This window comes from Crocodylus porosus, unplaced genomic scaffold (genome assembly GCF_001723895.1).
Source record: "Crocodylus porosus isolate Cpor-Errol unplaced genomic scaffold, CroPor_comp1, whole genome shotgun sequence".
Classification (NCBI taxonomy): Eukaryota; Metazoa; Chordata; order Crocodylia; family Crocodylidae; genus Crocodylus; species Crocodylus porosus.
This window is the reverse complement of record NW_017728943.1, coordinates 112,504,310-112,522,675: the sequence shown is the minus strand read 5'-3', so window position 1 is coordinate 112,522,675 and position 18,366 is coordinate 112,504,310. Positions and strand designations below refer to the sequence as shown.

At 41.2% G+C, this 18,366-nt stretch overlaps 1 protein-coding gene across 1 annotated transcript in view; it reads left to right on the top strand.

Moving 5' to 3' along the window:
* Positions 1–10,105, top strand: part of FNDC1 (fibronectin type III domain containing 1) — a 122,471-nt gene extending 112,366 nt beyond the window's left edge. The window contains exons 16-20 of the mRNA XM_019550014.1: positions 817–896; positions 3,044–3,073; positions 5,029–5,190; positions 6,634–6,756; positions 8,214–10,105. Of these exons, the coding sequence (XP_019405559.1) occupies positions 817–896; positions 3,044–3,073; positions 5,029–5,190; positions 6,634–6,756; positions 8,214–8,329 (511 nt within the window). The 3' untranslated portion in view covers positions 8,330–10,105. The remainder of the gene's footprint in view (positions 1–816; positions 897–3,043; positions 3,074–5,028; positions 5,191–6,633; positions 6,757–8,213) is intronic.
* Positions 10,106–18,366: the final 8,261 nt, after the last annotated feature.

The window sequence follows — 18,366 nt, the reverse complement described above, 5'->3', positions numbered from 1 at the left end:
AATCTTTTATTATTTTCTACCGCTTGCTGTCCATCTCCCTTCCTTCTATTTCTAGCAATAGAAAAATAGTTAAAAGAAAAAAGGAAAAGAAAATAAAGAAATGAAAAGAACCATAAAACTGAAAATAAAAAAATGTTATCTTTTTAACCCCAAACCATACAATTTTGGAAGGAAATGAAATTATCTTCAAGTATGTATTTAAACACGAGATACCTAACTAATCTGGTTTCCATCTTTGAGTTTTACTGAGACGTGCTTAAAGTTAAGCATATGCTTTGAATTCTTTCCTGTATCAGGGCCTTAATATCTAAATAACTAACACCTCTACATTGATGACTTTTCTCATATTATCAGAACATACTCCAGTTAATAAATGAATGTAAAAGCTTAGATTCTAATCTCAGATGCACCTGTTTAAAACTTAAGTTTACAGCACTGATTCCATTGGAGTGAGTCTGTATTTACTTTGCTTTCACTAAGGTCATAATATCTCTCTCCACAACTCTTGCATTTTTGTATAGACAAGCACTCTCTTCAAATCACATAGTTTGCAATTATATCCAGTTTTCAAAGAACTAGGACAATATTGTCCAATATATGATAGTTCTTTCAAAAAGAAGTGAACACATGAATAACAGCCAGATCTTCAATTGTTATAAATTGACGCAGGTCTATTAAAGTCAGTGGAGCACTGAACTCAATGGAACTATGTTAGTTTGCACTCCTATAAGATCTTTCCCCATCTGTGCAGTTGTTTCAAATGGACTTGTTAACATGGAAAATATGCTACTTTCAACAGGCTGCTTTTTATTTCAGGTATTATTTTAAAGTCCAAGCAAAAAATCCCTACGGTTATGGACCTGTGAGCTCTTCAGTTTCATTTGTCACAGAATCTGGTATGGATTATTATTATTTGTTCTTATTTTAAGCTTGAGCTTCTAATGATAGGTAAGCCAGGAAAATGGCCAAACTGTAACACCTATGATGATTGATAATCATGATGATAAACTTTCTGTGTTAATATTATCGGGTTGTTAAATTTAAAGACAATGAAGGGAAAGCATCTATTCTTTCAGGTCAATATAGGAAATGTAATAACATGGATCTATGAAATTTAATACCTATATGAAGTGCACCTGGGAAGTTTAAATTTCAGTACAAAAGACTACTAATATTCAGTGATATAGGCACACTAGGAGATTTAATACATCTTTAACAGATTGTGCAGATAATAAATTAGCTTCCTAATTGTGAACAGCTGAATGGTTGAAAGTAATTGTCTTGAGGTGGAACATAGGAAGCAATTCCATCAGACAGGAACATTTCAAATGAATTTTGCCTTTTTTTGACAATGTGCACTCCTTTTCATAGGGACAAGAGCGAGTCAGCTGTGTTGGCATGAAGTCAAGCAGAAGGCATGTCAAGATAGTACCTTAAAGTCTACTCATTCAGAAAGGCATAAGATTTTGTAGGCAACAGCTTACTTTATCAGATTCTTTGCTATAGTGGTAATAGTGCTGTGCTGTAGGGTAATATGTACCCTATAGACTAGCTATTTTTTTTCCAGTGAGCCCCAAGCCAGTGTTATCACTGAACAAGAAAGGGCCAAGTTCTACAGTCTTCTCTCATGTTAAATATCCAACATCTTCCTGGATTACAGATTTTAGCCTTGTGATAATTTTGGTGCTTACTGTCTCGTTTGTACCCATTTAGCTTAATCCAACAGAAGTCCAAGAACTCCTGTTAGGATTATGGAAGTTCTGTCAGTGAAAGCAAACAAAATAGAGCAACTGCAAAATCAAGTAAAAGGTTTGGTGTAATGGACCCAGAATGTTTAAAGGAATAGGTTTTGTTTAAATGTAATCTAACAAGAACTCCTATTATCCCCTTCATTGCAAGAATACAGTATAGCCTGTCTTCCAGAAAGTGTCCAGCAATTTACAGAATTAGGGCCAAAGGATTTACTTTTGCCATTTGAAATCAGTCAGATTAGAAATGTTATTGAACAAATTAAATCCGTTATGTTTTAAGTTCTGAATTGCAATATGGCCAAGAAGGCTTTCAGACTGGTAAATACCAAAAGAGTTGTTGCATCCCATGCCCAGTGTAGTAGTTATTGTCACTGAACAAATCAGGGGAAAGAAAAAGCTACTAGTTCAGAAAGTTTCTCTGAAGAATTTGAAGCTTTCAGCTGGTGAAAATGCAAAAGAATGTCTCAAAGAAACAATTGCCATCATGGGATTGACAGGGCTGGAGTGCTGTAGCCATGATCTAGACTGGAAGAAGAGCACTTTGTGCCTGAAAGCTTGTCTAACATAACTCCAATTATACAGTGGGTTGAGTAACACATATAATGGGATTAAATAGTATAGTAAAGGTGTACCATTTTACCCAGGTCATTCTCTGAAGAAGACAGCAACTTACTCTTTGATTTCTTGAGTAAAACTTCCTGGAACTTTGCCAAACAATGGATAAACATATATCTTTGCTCGAGGCATCCCGTGCTCAATAAAGGGCAATTCAGGAACATATATATATCACAATGACAGATACAAAAAAGTGCTTGTATTTTAATCTAGCGTTAAACACCTTTTTCAGTTCAGTCTTGAAAGTTAAGCCATAAATCAGAAACTAATAAGCGATAAACCTTTTATCACATACTCATTTTAAAAAGACAAAATTTCAGATGATCAGAAACTATTCATGCTTTGGACAGGGCTCTCAGGGGCTACCAGGAGCTTCCTATAACTGAACTGAAGGGAACACTGAAATCTTTTTTTTCCCCTCTTTGCTTGCAGTGGAGTTTATCCACTTCTGGGTATTGGTAAATCATAAATGGCGTAATCCAAGTATAGTTTCCTTCAGTTGAGGAGATCCTTGATATGGCATGAATAATGTTAGCTTTGAAAACAGCGTTCATGAAACAGCTTGAAAGAATTGTTCTCTGCAAATGCCATTCTCTTTGACACCCAATATGTTTAACTTTAGGAGATATAAGGCTTCAAGGCAAAACACTGAATTGTACTTTTTAATTTCATTATAGATAATCCTCTGCTTATTGTCAGACCACCTGGTAAGTTTTTCTTCTGATAATGTCTTGAAAACTGATTGTAAATTCTTTGTAGCAAGCTGCTATTGTAGGCATACATATATAAGCACATGCACATAGAATGAAGGTGGATTCTACTGTTTATAATAAAGGAAATTACTGTGTTTACTCAAATTCAAGGTGAGTTGTTTTTTTTTTTCCCACTAGTCGAAGGGGATTGTGGGGTGGGGGAGAGGAGAGGGAAAGCCCCTCATTGTGCAGTCACATACCAGGACACTTCATTACATTGTCTGTGTCTATCATTAAACTGTTGCCAGGAACAGCATGTGTTCAGTTATGAAAACCACCTATAACATTGATGAAATGCAGCCAACAGTGAGCATAATTATAAAACACATGGCCCAGATGGGGAAACACTGATAGGAACTTACCACAAGGCTAGGTAGGGAGGAACTGCAGAAAGAAAAAGGGGCAGGGAGGCTACCTGGCCCCCCGATTTTATTTCCCCTGTAGCAGTGGGAGGGAGGGCAAATTTAAGCTAACTCTCCAATAATTATATTCTATATGTGGAAAATTATAACAAATTTATAATTTTTCCTCATATAGAATCTGATTATTGGTGGTTTGTCTTATATTCAGGGTTGTCTTGTATTCAAGTAAATGCACTGTATAACAAGCCAGTTATTTATAATATTGAATCTTAGCAATGTAATTGATATAGCATTCAACCACTTAAAATAGTTCTAGTTTGAGTTCTTTAGGAAAGCTCTCTTATTTCTTGCAGGCATCAAATCTGTTATTATTTCATTGAGTCTCTGATATAAAGTAAAGTTTCTGCACAAAAAAACCCAAAACCTTTAATGAGGTTTTTTAATCCTATCTTTTTACCTTAACAGCAGCAACAGAATTTATTTCACACTCAAGTGTACTATCCATTGTTGCAGGGGGGGTTGTTTTTTCCCATGTGTTCTTTAATGAAGAGACCCATTGCCTTGTTTAATATTAAACCACATGGGGCTATATACATATAATGTTAGTGTCCAAACTACTCAGAGTCTCTGTTAAGTCTCTTTCTAAATCATATGCCCATTTTTAGGTACAGGAGCTACCTCGCTGAAAGTAATGAGACTATGCATGCGCTTAAAATTGGGCATATGCTTCAGTACCTTGCTGAAATGCAATGACATCAGGGGAAATAAGAACAAAACCAAGATAGTGCAGGCCTATTTGTGCTTTTAGCTGTACCATTGCAACCACATTAATTTCAATGTGGTTACATGAATGTGACAGAGAGCACATGGTCTGTAGCAAACAAACTGTGGGAGGGATTAGTTATGCTGGACAATGGGATAATCTACTGTTTGAGACCCTTTTGCATTCTAGATGCATTAGGATGAATTAGGAACAGGTGCTTAAGAGGAATCTTTTGACACTAGTCTACATTTTTGTGGCTTTGTTTTCTGTTTTCCAGTCACTATTAGAATGAAAAGACATAGAGACCTCTCCCAGAAGTCCAGGGGGAGGGAGACATAATTCATTAATTGTCCCTTCTGTATTGCATCTTATAACAGAAGGTCCTTACAGAGATAATGGATCTGATGATTAAGTCGGGGGATTTTTCCATCTCTAACACGATTTTTAAAAGTGCTACATGTAATCATATTTTAATGGCATATGATTAATGAATGTGTAGAAAAGACCTGACACAGTTATTTATTTTATTTCATTCATGATATACAGAAAGCAGGGAAGGGTAGCACCTTAGAGAGTAACTGGTTGATTTTTGACCTTGAGCATCTAGAAGTAAAAAGGATAGCTTATTATCTTGATCCTGAAACTTGTGATCCTGATCCTGATCCTGTTACTACTCGACTCAGGGCATGAATCTCAGTAAAGTGTTGACATTTCCTTTTTTCCTAGATCTGTCGTTCACGTTTTATTTTATTTTAATTTATTTTACTTTATTTTGTTTTTTCAAGGTGGAGAGCCCATCTGGATCCCCTTTACATTTAAATACGATCCTACCTACTCAGATTGCAGTGGCAAGCAATATGTGAAACGGACTTGGTACAGAAAATTTGTGGGAGTGGTTCTCTGCAACTCTTTGAGATATAAGATTTACCTCAGTGATGACCTGAAAGGTATGCATGGGGCTTGGGGTTTTTTTATGATGCCAGGATTCAGATATGTGAGGCTGTTTTTATTCACTGGCTTTATTCATCAAAGGAGGATGGAATACCATCTTGAGGACACTTCTGAGAGCCATAAGTTGCAGCTGAAGATGCTATGGAGCCATATCATGCTATTAGTTTTTAAACAGATCTTGCCTCAGAGATCAGTGGAGAGTCCTGCTTAATAAGTGGATGACATGGCTTTGATACCCTGCAACAGGGCACTGTCATAGTAAAAGCAAAGTTTTGCATCTAAGTAACCCTACAGATCTCTCTGCAGAACTTCTCAAAAGGAAATTAAAAAATGGCCCCAAGTGATAAAGGTACACATATAGGACTACTAAGTAAGAAACAGGAATATTGAAGCTTTGGTCTGATTCCTGCAGTTGACCAGTATATAAATCATTATACTTATAGACATTCTTTCCACTCTGAATTAAAGCAGAAAACATATTTCACTTATAGCACTAAAAAAACGCCCATGAGTGAAAGGCAGAACCTATAATTACATTTATTGAATGGGACACTTGTGCTCAGAAAGAATCTGTTTTACCAGTTAGGTAGTGCACCAAATCTTAAAAAGCTGTCACTAAGCAACTCTACAGATACCTCAGGAATATTCTTCATGCAGTCCTCCTGCAGAGCTTCTGAAAGCATAAATGGAAATCCACACCTGTGTTAATTGCCAAATATGTATAGGGGATCCATGGAAAGGGTCCACATAGAGAGTTTTTCTCTTTTTAGATATACCCTCAGTGGATACCCAGAAACTGATAGGGAATCGACAGTAACCTTCACAAGACTGTAGACACAGGAATCTATTTTACCATGAGGGAATATTAGTTAGGGTTCTAGGATTATCCCTAAGTTTTTCAAGCTTCTTTGGAGTTTTATGGCAAAACATTTGCATTGTTTCAGGACCCTGAACAAATGACATGCAAACAGTCAGAACAGTAGGATCCCAGTGTATGAGGAACCTGCAGCCACACATCCTAGCTTGAACCTGAGACTGCTATCAAAGGAGCACTACTGGCCTAGGGGTATTTTTGCTTCCTCATCACACATTGAAGTAGCTGGTCCAGTTGGAATTCCCTGCACTATCATTGGTGTTGTATTATAGATAAATTATTGTTTTGTGGAGTTCCAGTTTAAGAAAAGTTACAGTGCTTCCCCCCCACCCTTCCTATTAGCAAATACAGCATTCTTTAACTTTTACAGTATTATGTATATATGTTGATGCCTTGGTATATTTACCTTTAAAACTTTATTTATTAGTGTATTACTTTTTGTCCTGTATTTACTGACTTTTTGCTGTCTTTATTTTCCTGCAAATGGCAAGTTGCCCCCAGCAAAAATAAAGCTCTTTGTAATAGCACTAAGGGGGATAGTTCTGATCTTGGATGTACTTTTCAGATACATTCTATGGTATTGGAGATAGCTGGGGGAGAGGAGAAGACCACTGCCAGTTTGTGGATTCTCACATGGATGGAAGAACAGGACCTCAGTCATACGTTGAAGCCCTGCCTACCATTCGAGGTAAAATAGTGGAACTAAGATCAAATTGAATGGAACCTGGAGAGCTTGTGGACATCACCACTTACGAGTTTCTCTCATTCTGTCTAGAGTTATAGGAACTTCTGTTAGAATTCATACCGATGTAATAAGACTATAGGCTCATCTATGTATACACTTAAATGTGCATTAAAGCATGAAAAAAAGCATGAACTTTTGCTAATGCTCCTTAAAATAGACTAATGCACATTTTTTTTCAGACCTCACAATGGAGGTACTAAATTTAATGTGCATTAGCAAAAGCGCACGAATGAACATATAGAAAAGCCTACTCTAAAGGATTAATAATCCACAAACCACAATGACCTGTAAAAGTTGAGGAAGAATGCCTCTACAGATCACTTAGTGGAATAAATTAGAAAATTACTAAAAGCCCTGACTAGCTTTTGAAGCCCTTTCACCTAATTATAAGGTTTGGCTCATCCAGTCACAAACTGAAACAATACCACATGCCATATATGATTAGTTGCAACTATATAAATATGGCTTGAATTTTAATGTCAAGCATTCCTGGTAAACAGTATATGATCAGTTCAAAATCATACATGCATATAAGTATTCCATGAGGAGAAAAAGAGGCTGTTTTTTGTGTAAATGCTTTTGCTCTGATATTAGATTTTGGGCGACTGTGAAACTCCAAGTCGGTTACATTTAGATAGCATAGCATATTATTGCACTTCTGTATTTGTTATAAGGATTGCTAATCCAGCTGTGCATTACCACCTCTCAGAAACAGATAGGGAGCACACAAATTCTGTCTGGCACAGTAATCAACAGTTCAGATGTTCCACTGCATAAACTATGTAGAAAAGAATGCTGAGGATTTTTAATGTGTTAAGCTGTCAAATTATTTCTGCAGATGGGGAAAAGAGTTACCAGTTAAATAAGTGGTGGTTAACTCTCTGATTTCCTGTGTTACATTTTGCCTCCTTATTTTGTTATAAGGTGGGGATTATTAAATATTGTTCTGAGTCCTTTAAGATGCTATGTTCATTTATTTTTAGGGCACCTTTCATCCTAGACTGCTTCATGAACTTAAATTGATATGACAGCTTTATAGAGAGGAGAGAACCCACTGTTGACATGTAGTGTTCTGTTGGAGTACAGTGCAGAAGGTGGTTAAAGACAGATCATAAAATTACACAAGAAGTTCAAGACAGAGCTTTAGAGTAGAAAATTCAATTGAAACTGTCAAAGAAATGTGTATAGATGGAATGAAATGATAGAATTAGGCAAGGTTGAAAGGACTTTTGACCTTACGTTTTGCAAAGTGGCCTGGGACTAACAAATAACATTTAGGTCTTATTTTTTGTTCTGGTAACTGCTATGTATGAGCCCCCTTAGCTTTCAGTAATGTAGAAAAGTCATTGGTCAAGTTATTTCCCTTTGGTTTGAACCACCCTTTGCTGTTTCTCTGACAGGGTATTATCGCCAGTTTCGCCAGGAACCTGTATCATTTGGGCGCATTGGTCATACAACGCCTTATTACTATGTGGGCTGGTATGAGTGTGGCGTGCCTATTCCAGGGAAATGGTAATCATGTAGCAGTCTGCCTGCAGACGTGACGCAGAACGCACCATCCATGCCTTTTGAATGATTTGTACCAAAGGACTGTGAGCAGTTGATTGAAAAGCAGAAACAAGAAGGGAACCACCTAAGACCAGCTGCTCAGAAGACCCCAGCCAAACCAAATGCTGTACACATTTTGTCAACCTAAGTCTGTGGTGCTGCTTGATGTCTCTGCTTGGGAAACGTGGACAGGGTTCGAGTTTGGTGTCCTCCTTTCTTTCTCTGGGTCTTAAAGGCATGGAGATACGGTTGCATCTGGTGCGACCTGTGAAACCTAAAACTTTACTAGCCATGAAAACTTGGAAGTTGCCTATATCTTGCAGGAATGACCTAAGCATGCTGTGCTTGCTTAATGGAATTGCTAAACACTTTCCACTGTTAGGAATGGAGTGCTCTGTCACGTACCACTGGCGGAGCTCCATGCTTCAGAATTTTACTATGCAGTCATGCCAAGTTACTAGACATTCACCAAAGGCAATATATTCTACTTAAGACTTTTTCTATGGGGTTTTCCCATTGCTGGACTAAACACCAGGTCACAATGTAAATTCACTTATATAAAATACAGTACTGTATGTCTGCAGGAGTACTACTTAGAGATACTGAGGTCTTCATGTTCACTTAATAAATATGTTTGGGATTATTATGTAAAAGGTGCTGTTAGTTCCGTGAAACATTTTCTTATGCACAATATATTAACCATGGAAAGAACTGTGTTCTTCTTGTGAGTACTGTTGAATTGTTACAATACTGACATTTTTACTGTTGATCAAAGGGCTATGTCAGGCTTCTTCTCAAACCAATGGACTGGATATTAAAGGGGAGTAAATCCCTTTGTCCATATTAAAATTGCACTGTCAGCCAGCATAAGTGCCAGTTCCAGCCGTGTGTCAACATTAGTTAACTTTCTGTCCAGTACTATTTAACAGGTTTAGCGCAGTTTTTGTTTGATCCATTTTCATCTTGTTCATGTATTATTTATTCCTTGCCACTTTATTAAGTATCTCTTTACTGAGGTACTGAAGAGGTAATGCAGGACTTGCAGACAAGTTTTAACTTATTTTCTGAAAAAGCAGATACCTTTAGGGATGTTCAAGGGACACAAAACTCTTCTAACTTTGATCCATCATGGGAATAGAGTATGAAAGTCTCCATGCTCTTTCTCTAAAGTACCTCACAATGGCAGAGCAGTACAGTGCGTCTAGGAAGCAGACACCTGATTTTTGCCAAGGGTTGCAACACTTATTTGAAAAGCTGGCAAAGAAGTAGCATTTCAGTGCATCACAGCATCAGTTTTCTTCTACCCTGTTACTCTTTCTGTACAGTCTTGCATTACCAGTTTACTTTTCACCAATGGGTTGTAGCCTCTGTGGCCAAAACATTTCACTGTAAAAACCTCTCAGCCTTTGCGCATTGTCAAAACAAGACTCCAGCACTCTGACGGCCTGGGAAAATAGCAGTGTACCTCGGGGACAGATCCAACCTCTGGTTAATCTTTTGCTCTTATTTCAGTTTACACACAGTATAGGACTAATATCTTTAAAATTGCTTGTGTAGTTATTGTAAATGTTCGGGGAGAAAAGTAACTGAAATGATCATTAAAAGAGCTTTTTATTTTTCACAGTGATTCTGGGATTGAACATTCAGTTGTTTTCTAATCTTTTTGCTTCCATACAGTGCCAAATATATGATCTTTAAATATAACTTTTCCCTAATAAACATATGATATATTGTTCCATTTTAATTGTATCCCTTCTGGTTGTCTGTGCTAAAAGGCTGACATAGATTCAAGTCTCTCAAATGTCAAAAACTTGAGAGTTGGAAGAACAAAAGGTGCCACTTTTTATTAACAGAAGAAGTGTGTGTAAGACCAAGTTTCATAAGAGCTTTGCAGCCAGAATAACTAGGGAATAGTGTCCCAACTACTCCTTTAAAATGTTTTCCCCTACTGAACAATATAACAGGAGAAACTGTAGCATAACTTGATAACTGGAAAGATCATGAAGCAGTCCTGAAGGAATCTTTTATGAAGCACCTAGAAGAGAACAAGGTGGGCAGGAACAGGCAGCATGGATTCATCAAGAGCAAGCCATGCCTGACCAGTTTGATTTCTTTCCATAAGGGCATGGGTTCTGTGGTTGTGAGGAGAGTAGTGGATGTGATATACTTTGACTTTAGCAAGGTTTTTAACACCATTTCCCCCAAGCTAAGGAAGCATACAGATTAGAGCAGTGGTCCTCCGGACTGCATGTGAAATCCACCCCACACTGGGTCTGGCTGCGGCCCACCCCTGTAGGTCAGCCCAGTTCAATAAACAGGGCCATGTCACCTGGCTTGAGGAGCTTGCCAGAGCTCCAAAATTAGTGGCAAGGGAGCAGTGTCAGAGATGATTGCCACAGGACTCCAAGAACTGTGGCAATTAACACTGCCACTATGCTCCCATCCCCAATTTTCTGAACCCATAGGGAGCCCCACAGGTTTTGAGACACAATATTTGAGCACCACCAGACTAGATAAAAGTACTGTAAGGTGGATACAAAACTGGTTGGATCACTGCTCAATGAGTAGCTCAATATCTTGTTGGGAGGAGGTATCAAGTGGTGTTCCCCAGGTCCATTATTGTTTTCCATCTTCATTAATGATTTGGACGATGGGACTGGGTGCACTCTTAGAAGATTTGCAGATGATAACACATTGGGTGGAACTGTAGACACTCTAGAGGGTAGGGCTAGGATCCAGAATAACCTGAGTAAACTGAAGAAATGGTCTGCAATCAGATTTAATTGATCAAGGATAAGTGCAAAAATTTGCACTTAAGATGTAATAATTGCAGATACAAATACTGTGGAATGATTGGCTAGGCTGCCACACTTCAGAGAAGGACCTGAGGTTATATAAGCTGAATATGTGTGCTTTTCTTGCAAAACAAATGATGATCTGTATGGTCCCTTCCAGGGCCCTAACATCTATGGAACTATGAAAAAAGGCACAAGCATGCTGGGTTGTATCAACAGGAGTGTCACTTGTAAGGCAAGGGAAATGATTCCTATTCCACTTGGCACTGGTGAGACCTCACCTGGAGTACTGTGTCCAGTTTTGGGCCCCACACTTCAAGAAAAAATATGGACAGATTGGAAAGAGTCCAGTGGAGAGTGATAAAAATGAATAATTAAAGGTCTGCAAAGCATGAGTTATGGGGACAGGCTGAAAAAACTATGATTATTTAGTCTGGAGAAGAGAAGATTGAGGGGGGGATTTGTCAAGTCTTAAAATATCTGAAGGGTGATTATAGAGACAGCCTTTTCCCTGTGGCTGTCAGGGATAGGACTAGAAGAAAGGGCCTCAAGCTAAAGCAGAATAAATGTAGGTGGAGATTAGGAAGAACTTTCTGTCTATAAGGGTGGCCAAGTTTTGAAGCAGGCTAATTAATACGGGTGTGCGAAATAGGCCATATTTGATTCAGATTTGGATTCGACCTGAATCGGGGACAGTGATTCCATTAATTGATTCAGATCACCGTCTCCGATTCGATTCAGCTGAATCCGAATCTGAAGATTCGATGATGATTTGGAGAATCAGTCATTTGTCCATAGATGCAGCTTCAATGTTTTTTCTACGTACCTCAAGGTACCAGGTGGCTCATGAACACTGTGATGCTGGGGAGGATGGAGCATCCCACAGGAGTGCAGGGGGGGTGAACCTGGAAGTGGACTGGAAGTACTGGAAGCTGTGTCTAAGTCCAAAACATTGAATGTCTCTGAATTGATTCGGAGAGTTCTGATTTGATTTGATTTGGTTTGGAAAGATGAAAGGGTCCTCTGATTGTATTCTGATTCAGAGATTTGGCCACTGAATCTGACTGAATTTCAGCTGAGTCAAATCAGGGACTGAAGCTTTGCACAGCCCTACTAATTAGAGAGGCAGAGAAATCTCTATCCACATCAGTTTAGTCAGACACTGGACTGGGATGCTTTAGTCAGGGATGCTCCTGCCTTGAGCAGGGGGCTGAACTAGATGACCTCCAGACCTACTTATTTATGATCCTATGATCTTTCCTAGGCAGAGGTAAAGAGAAAGGCTCTTCCACCAGTTGCTCCTGTCTGGACTCATGAGAGGTAGAAATTCAGTGTATTCCTTCTAGCTAGACTCGTATTCCAGTCATGGAGAGCTTTTAAACACATCATGCCCAGCAGTAATGCCTTCTAAGACATCATATTGGTCTGCACCAGTGTGCTTTCTTAACTAAAAGAAGAGTCACGGGAAGAGAATCTGTGAAATAAAAATGAGAATTGAACCCATGTCTCCCAAGCAAGGCAAGTTGGAGCTTTTTCAGTAAAATTTCTTGCTGAAAACTGTTGGCACCCAAACTTTTTCGCCTGAATTAAGTAGTTGTAATGAAGCTCTTGTCAGGAAAGCTTTCTCAAGGTCCAGGTTGGTATTTCTGGGGAGAGGAGCCCACCACAGAATAGCTAGATGAACAGGGCACTTACTAGGCTACGGAAGAGCAAAGCCTTGAACCTGGGTGTTCCATAGTTTAGGTGTGTGCCCCAGCAACCATGCTTTTGGCTAGTCTAGACTCAGAGGGCTTTGGAAGGGTGGGGGAAGATAGACACCAAAACCAGATTCTAAAAGGTCTTGGTTTCATCCTGATGACAAACAGGAACACTTTTGAAATCTCTTAAATTTTGAGAGATGGGAATACCGAACCCCACATACCCAAGTCAAGTCCTTGTCTGGTTCCCTAATCAGTGAGCTATCCCCTCATCTCTGCTGTCCCTCTCCCAGAGTATTTGTGCTGTTCCTTTTCAGGTGAAAGAGAAATCAGCATCTAATAGAGTAGTGTTGCTGCTGGAACTCTTTATATGATTTATCCTAGTCAGCTACTGGATGAAAACTGGCATAGCCCTGATTGTGGGGAGCTGGGCTTGGGTCTCCCTTCCCCCTGGATGTCCGGATCCTTAAACTACAGCATCAGGTTCCCTTCTGTTGCTGTCTTTCTGACTTCATGACTCTTGCCTGCTCAGTTGCCCAGTTCCTCCTCGGGCTCACTTCCTAGGTAAAAGCTGTACCTGCCCAAGAGCATGCCAGACTCTGAATCTGGAGTGGATGTAAAGGGTATGCTGTGCAGCCCTGAGTGAGATAGCCTAAGCTCTGGAGTGGAATGGGCATTTAAACACACTCCTGTGATTAGATTTTCATATTAGCGACCTCTAGATGACTCCCTTTTCAGCACCTGGATTCTCTGAATCGCTATAGAAGAACATCTAGCTCCCTCTAGCTGAAGCCTAAACTGGGGAGCCTGGTGGGCCAATTTGTCATTACCCCAGTTGCTTGGTTACTGTATTGGTATAACCCCACTAGCTTCAGTGGAATGATCAGGGACCTGGAGCAGCTGCCTTACCAGGAGAGGCTGAAAAGTCTAGGACTCTTCAGTTTAGCAAGGAGAAGGCTGAGGGGGAGATATGACAAGGGTCAATTAGACCATGGAGGGTATGAAGCAAGTGAAGAGGGAACTCTTCACCGTGCCACAGAAGACTAGAACTAGGGAGCACCCACTAAAATTGGTAGTTTAAAAGTAACAAGAAAAACTACTTTTTTTTATACAACACATAGCTAACTCATGAAATTCATTGCCACAGGAAGTGGTGGAGATACAGATAGCATAGCCAGGTTCAAAAAAGGAACTGGATATATTCATGGATGATAGAGCTATTAATGGCTGTTGAACAGAAAAGTTGGAGATGTTTCCTCACTAAATGGTGGATGCAAGGAAGGGTAATGGATAAGTAATCAATCACTTTTAGAGATACCCAGTTTAATGCTCTCCCTGTATAGAATCCACTTCTACCACTGTTGGAGACAGGGTACTGGGCTAGAGGGACCATTGGTATAACAATTCTTATGTTCTTATGGAACTAGCCCCATCTGCAGGGAACAGATAACATATGCTAAAACGGTGATCAAACTTAGATTAGCAATGGGAATCAAGGACAACAAGAAGTCCTTCTTTAGGTACATAGGGAACAGGAAGAAAACAAATTGGAGCGTTGGGCCATCGCTCAACAACTCAGGAGAGCTGGTTACTGGTACTCAGGAGAAAGCTGAACTCCCGAATGACTACTTCACCTCAGTCTTTCACCAGACCAAGGGGTAAACTACTCCAGGTAGAGTAGAGGATGAGCATAGTAGGAATAATCGCCTTCCTACTATTGCTGTAGAATTGGTGTATGACCAATTAAAAAAGTTAGATGTATACAAGTCAGCGGGACCGGATGATCTACATCTGAGAGTGCTGAAGGAGCTGACTAAAGTCATTGTGGAACCCCTGGCGAAACTCTTCCACAGCTCGTGGCACTCTGGAGAAGTCCCTGAGGACTGGAAGAGGGCCAATGTTGTGTCCATTCAAAAGATGGGCAGGAGGAAGGACCAGCCTAATTTCCATCCTAGGGAAAATCCTAGAAAAGTTCATCAAGACATCTATCTGTAATAAGTTTAAAGAAGGTAAGATTCTGAATGACAGCCAGCATAGCTTCATCAAAGTCAGGTCTTGCCTTACCGACCTTATCTCCTTCTATTACCAGGTAACTCAACATCTGGACATGAGAGAGCAGGTTAACATTGTATACCTTGACTGCCAAAAGGCCTTTGATCTAGTATCCCACAATGTTGTTGTGACAAAATTGGAGGATTGTGGGCTTAACTCCAGGACAGTCAGGTGGGTGAGAAACTGTCTGCAGGATAGGACCCAGAGAGTCATAGGAATGGATCTGTGTCATCCTGGTGAGAAGTGAGCAGTGGTGTCCCATAGGGGTTGGTGCTTGGTCCAGTACTTTTCAACATCTTTATTAACACTTTGGATGTGGGGGTGAAGAGCCCACTGGCCAAGTTCATGGATGACACCAAGTTATGGGGAAGCATGGTCATGCTTGAAGATAGGCTACAGTTACAGGTGGACCTAGAGAGGCTAGCAAGTTGGGCAGATCGGAATCTGACGAAGTTCAACATAGAGAAATGTAAAGTGCTCCACCTCAGAATGAGCAACCTCCAACACATCTATAGGCTTGGTGGCACCAAACTGACCAGCACCATGAATGAAAGGGACCGGGGGGTAATAATAAACAACAGTATGAATATAAGCCAGCAGTGCAATGCTGTAGCTAGTAGGGCAAATAATACTCTGGCATGCATCAATTGATGCATCTCCAGAAAGCCAAGTCGGTGATTCTTCTGCTCTACTCAGCACTGGTGTGACAGCAGCTGGAGTACTGCCTCCAGTTCTGGGCACCACACTTTAATGAAGACATGAACAAGCTTGAGAGAGTTTTAAAGAAGAGCCACCCATATGATCAGAGTCTTAAAAGGCAAGCCATACGAGGAAAGGCTGAGGGATCTGGGACTCTTCAGCCTGAGGAAAAGAAGGTTAAGAGGGGACCTGGTAGCAGCTTACTGCTACAGTAGGGGAATACATCAAGGGCTCGGTGAGCAACTGTTCACCAGGGCACCTGAGGGAAAAACCAGGAAAAATGGCCACAAACTCCTGGAAGTTCGATTCAGGCCCAACATTAGAAAAAACTTCACAGTCAGGGTGTCCAGACTGTGGAATAAGCTCCCTCCAGAGGTGGTGCAGTCACCTACCCTGGAAATCTTCAAGAGGAGACTAGACAGTCACCTTCCTGGGGTCACCCAACCCCCAGTTATCTTTCCTGCTCGGTGCAGGGGGCTGGATCCAATGATCTTCCAAGGTCCTTTCCGGCCTTGCAATCTATAAATCTATGAATTTGAGTGAGGCCTTTAGACCTCACCTTAAAGATAAGCCTGGAGTATTTGTGTGTATTATAGATTCACAGATTCATAGATGTAGGGTCAGAAGGTACCTAAGTAGATCTTCAAGTCCAACCCCCTGCTCTGGGCAGGAGAGAATACTGGGCTTATATGACCCCAGCTAGGTAATTGTCAAGCCTCTTCTTAAAGACCCCCAAGGTAGGAGCCAGTACTACTTCCCTTGGAAATTGGTTCCAGATCCTAGCCGCCCTGACTGTGAAGTAATGCCTTCTAATGTCCAGCCTACTCTCAAGCAACTTATGGCCGTTATTTCTTGTTACTCCGGGAGGCGCTCAGGGGAACAAGATCTCTCCTGCTGGTCCCCCCTGGTAGGTTTATAGATGGCCACCAGGTCCCCTCTCAGCCTTCTCTTATGAAGGCTTAACAGGTTCAGGTCCCATAGCTTCTCCTCATAGGGCCTGCCCTGCTGTCCCCGGATCATGCAAGTGGCCCTCCTCTGGACCCTCCCCAGGTTGTCCACATCCCTCCTAAAGTGCGGCACCCAGAACTGGATGCAGTACTCCAGCTGTGGCCTGACCAGTGCTGCATAGAGAGGGAGGATCACCTCGTTGGCCCTGCTTGTGATGCATCTGTGGATGCATGACAAGGTGCAATTGGCCTTACTGACCGTATCCTCACATTGGCAGCCCTTGTTCATTTTGAAATCGATGACTCCAAGATCTCTTTCTGCTAACGTGCTTTCAAGAAGAGAGTTCCCCAGCCTGTAGGTATGCTGCTGGTTCTTCCTGCCCAAGTGCAATACCCTGTACTTGTCAGTATTGAATCCCATCCTATTCTCATTCACCCACCCATGTAACCAGGCCAGATCGAGGTGTATCCTGTCCCTCCCTTTTAGCGTGCCCACCTCACCCCAAATCTTGGTGTTGTCAGTGAATTTGAACAGGGTGCTTTTCACCCCCTTGTCCAAGTCACTAATAAAGAAATTGAGCGGTGCAGGCCCGAGGACCAGACCCTGGGGGACTCCACTGCCCACATCCCTCCAGGTCGAATATGACCCATCCACTACCACTCTCTGGGTGCAGCCCCTCAGCCAGTTTGCAACCCATCTGACTGTGCAGGCATCAATGCCACAGTCACCTAGCTTTTTAATGAGAATGGGGTAGGAGACAGTGTCAAAGGCCTTCCTGAAGTCCAGAAAGACTACATCCACCATGACACCTGCATCCAATGATTTTGTGACCTGATCATAGAAAGCAATCAGGCTGGTCTGACAGGACTTGCCCCTAATGAACCCATGCTGGTTGCCCCTGAACATCATCCCTGCTGCTAGTCCTTCTCATATGTGCTCCTGGATAATCTTCTCAAAGAGCTTCCCCAGGATCAAAGTAAGACTAATGGGCCTATAGTTGCCCAAGTCCTCCCTCCTCCCTTTTTTGAAAATGGGGATGACATTGGCCTTCTTCCAGTCATCTGGCATCTGGACAGACCACCATGAGTGCTTGTAAAGCTGTGCCAGGGGCCCCTGGATAACCTCTGCCAATTCCCTCAATACCCTGGGGTGGAGAGCATCTGGACTTGCTGACTTGAACACATCCAGCCCCTCCAGAAGTTCCCTAACTGGGTCCTTCCTGCCCCTAGGCTTGGCAAAGTCTCTCCTGAATCCGTCTTGAATCTTGGTGGGGGTCCCGGTCCCTGCCCAAAAAAATGGAGGCAAAGAAATGGTTAAAAAGATCTGCCTTTTCTTCTGGTGCAACCACCAGATTTCCAAATGTAACCTGCAGGGGCCCAATGTTATCCAGTGCTTTCTTCATACTCCCTATGTATTTAAAAATTAGATTTAACCAGTATCCATAAAGCAGGACTAAGTCTGTAACGGAAATATGACCTGGGTAAAAATGCTGGTGGCAGTTCACTGGCAATTTATCTGTAGGAGGCAGCTGGGGAAAGCCTTGTGCTTCCTGACTCTCCCACTTTCTCATTCATCTGTTTGTGGGTTTGAAATGTTCAGTTATTGCCTCCTAGGGATGGCATCCTCCCTGCCTCTGGGTTGCCTCTGCAAGGCCTTGGTGTGGGTTCTCTCAGCTCCAGTAACTAAAGAAATAAGTGCTGATCACCAGTCTCTTGACAGTGGGCTGGGTAGGTCCACAGCCAACATCTGTACAGCTCATGTCAATCACTGTTTCCTCTCTTGAGTCAGTCGTTCGTCTCTTGCTATTTTCCAGC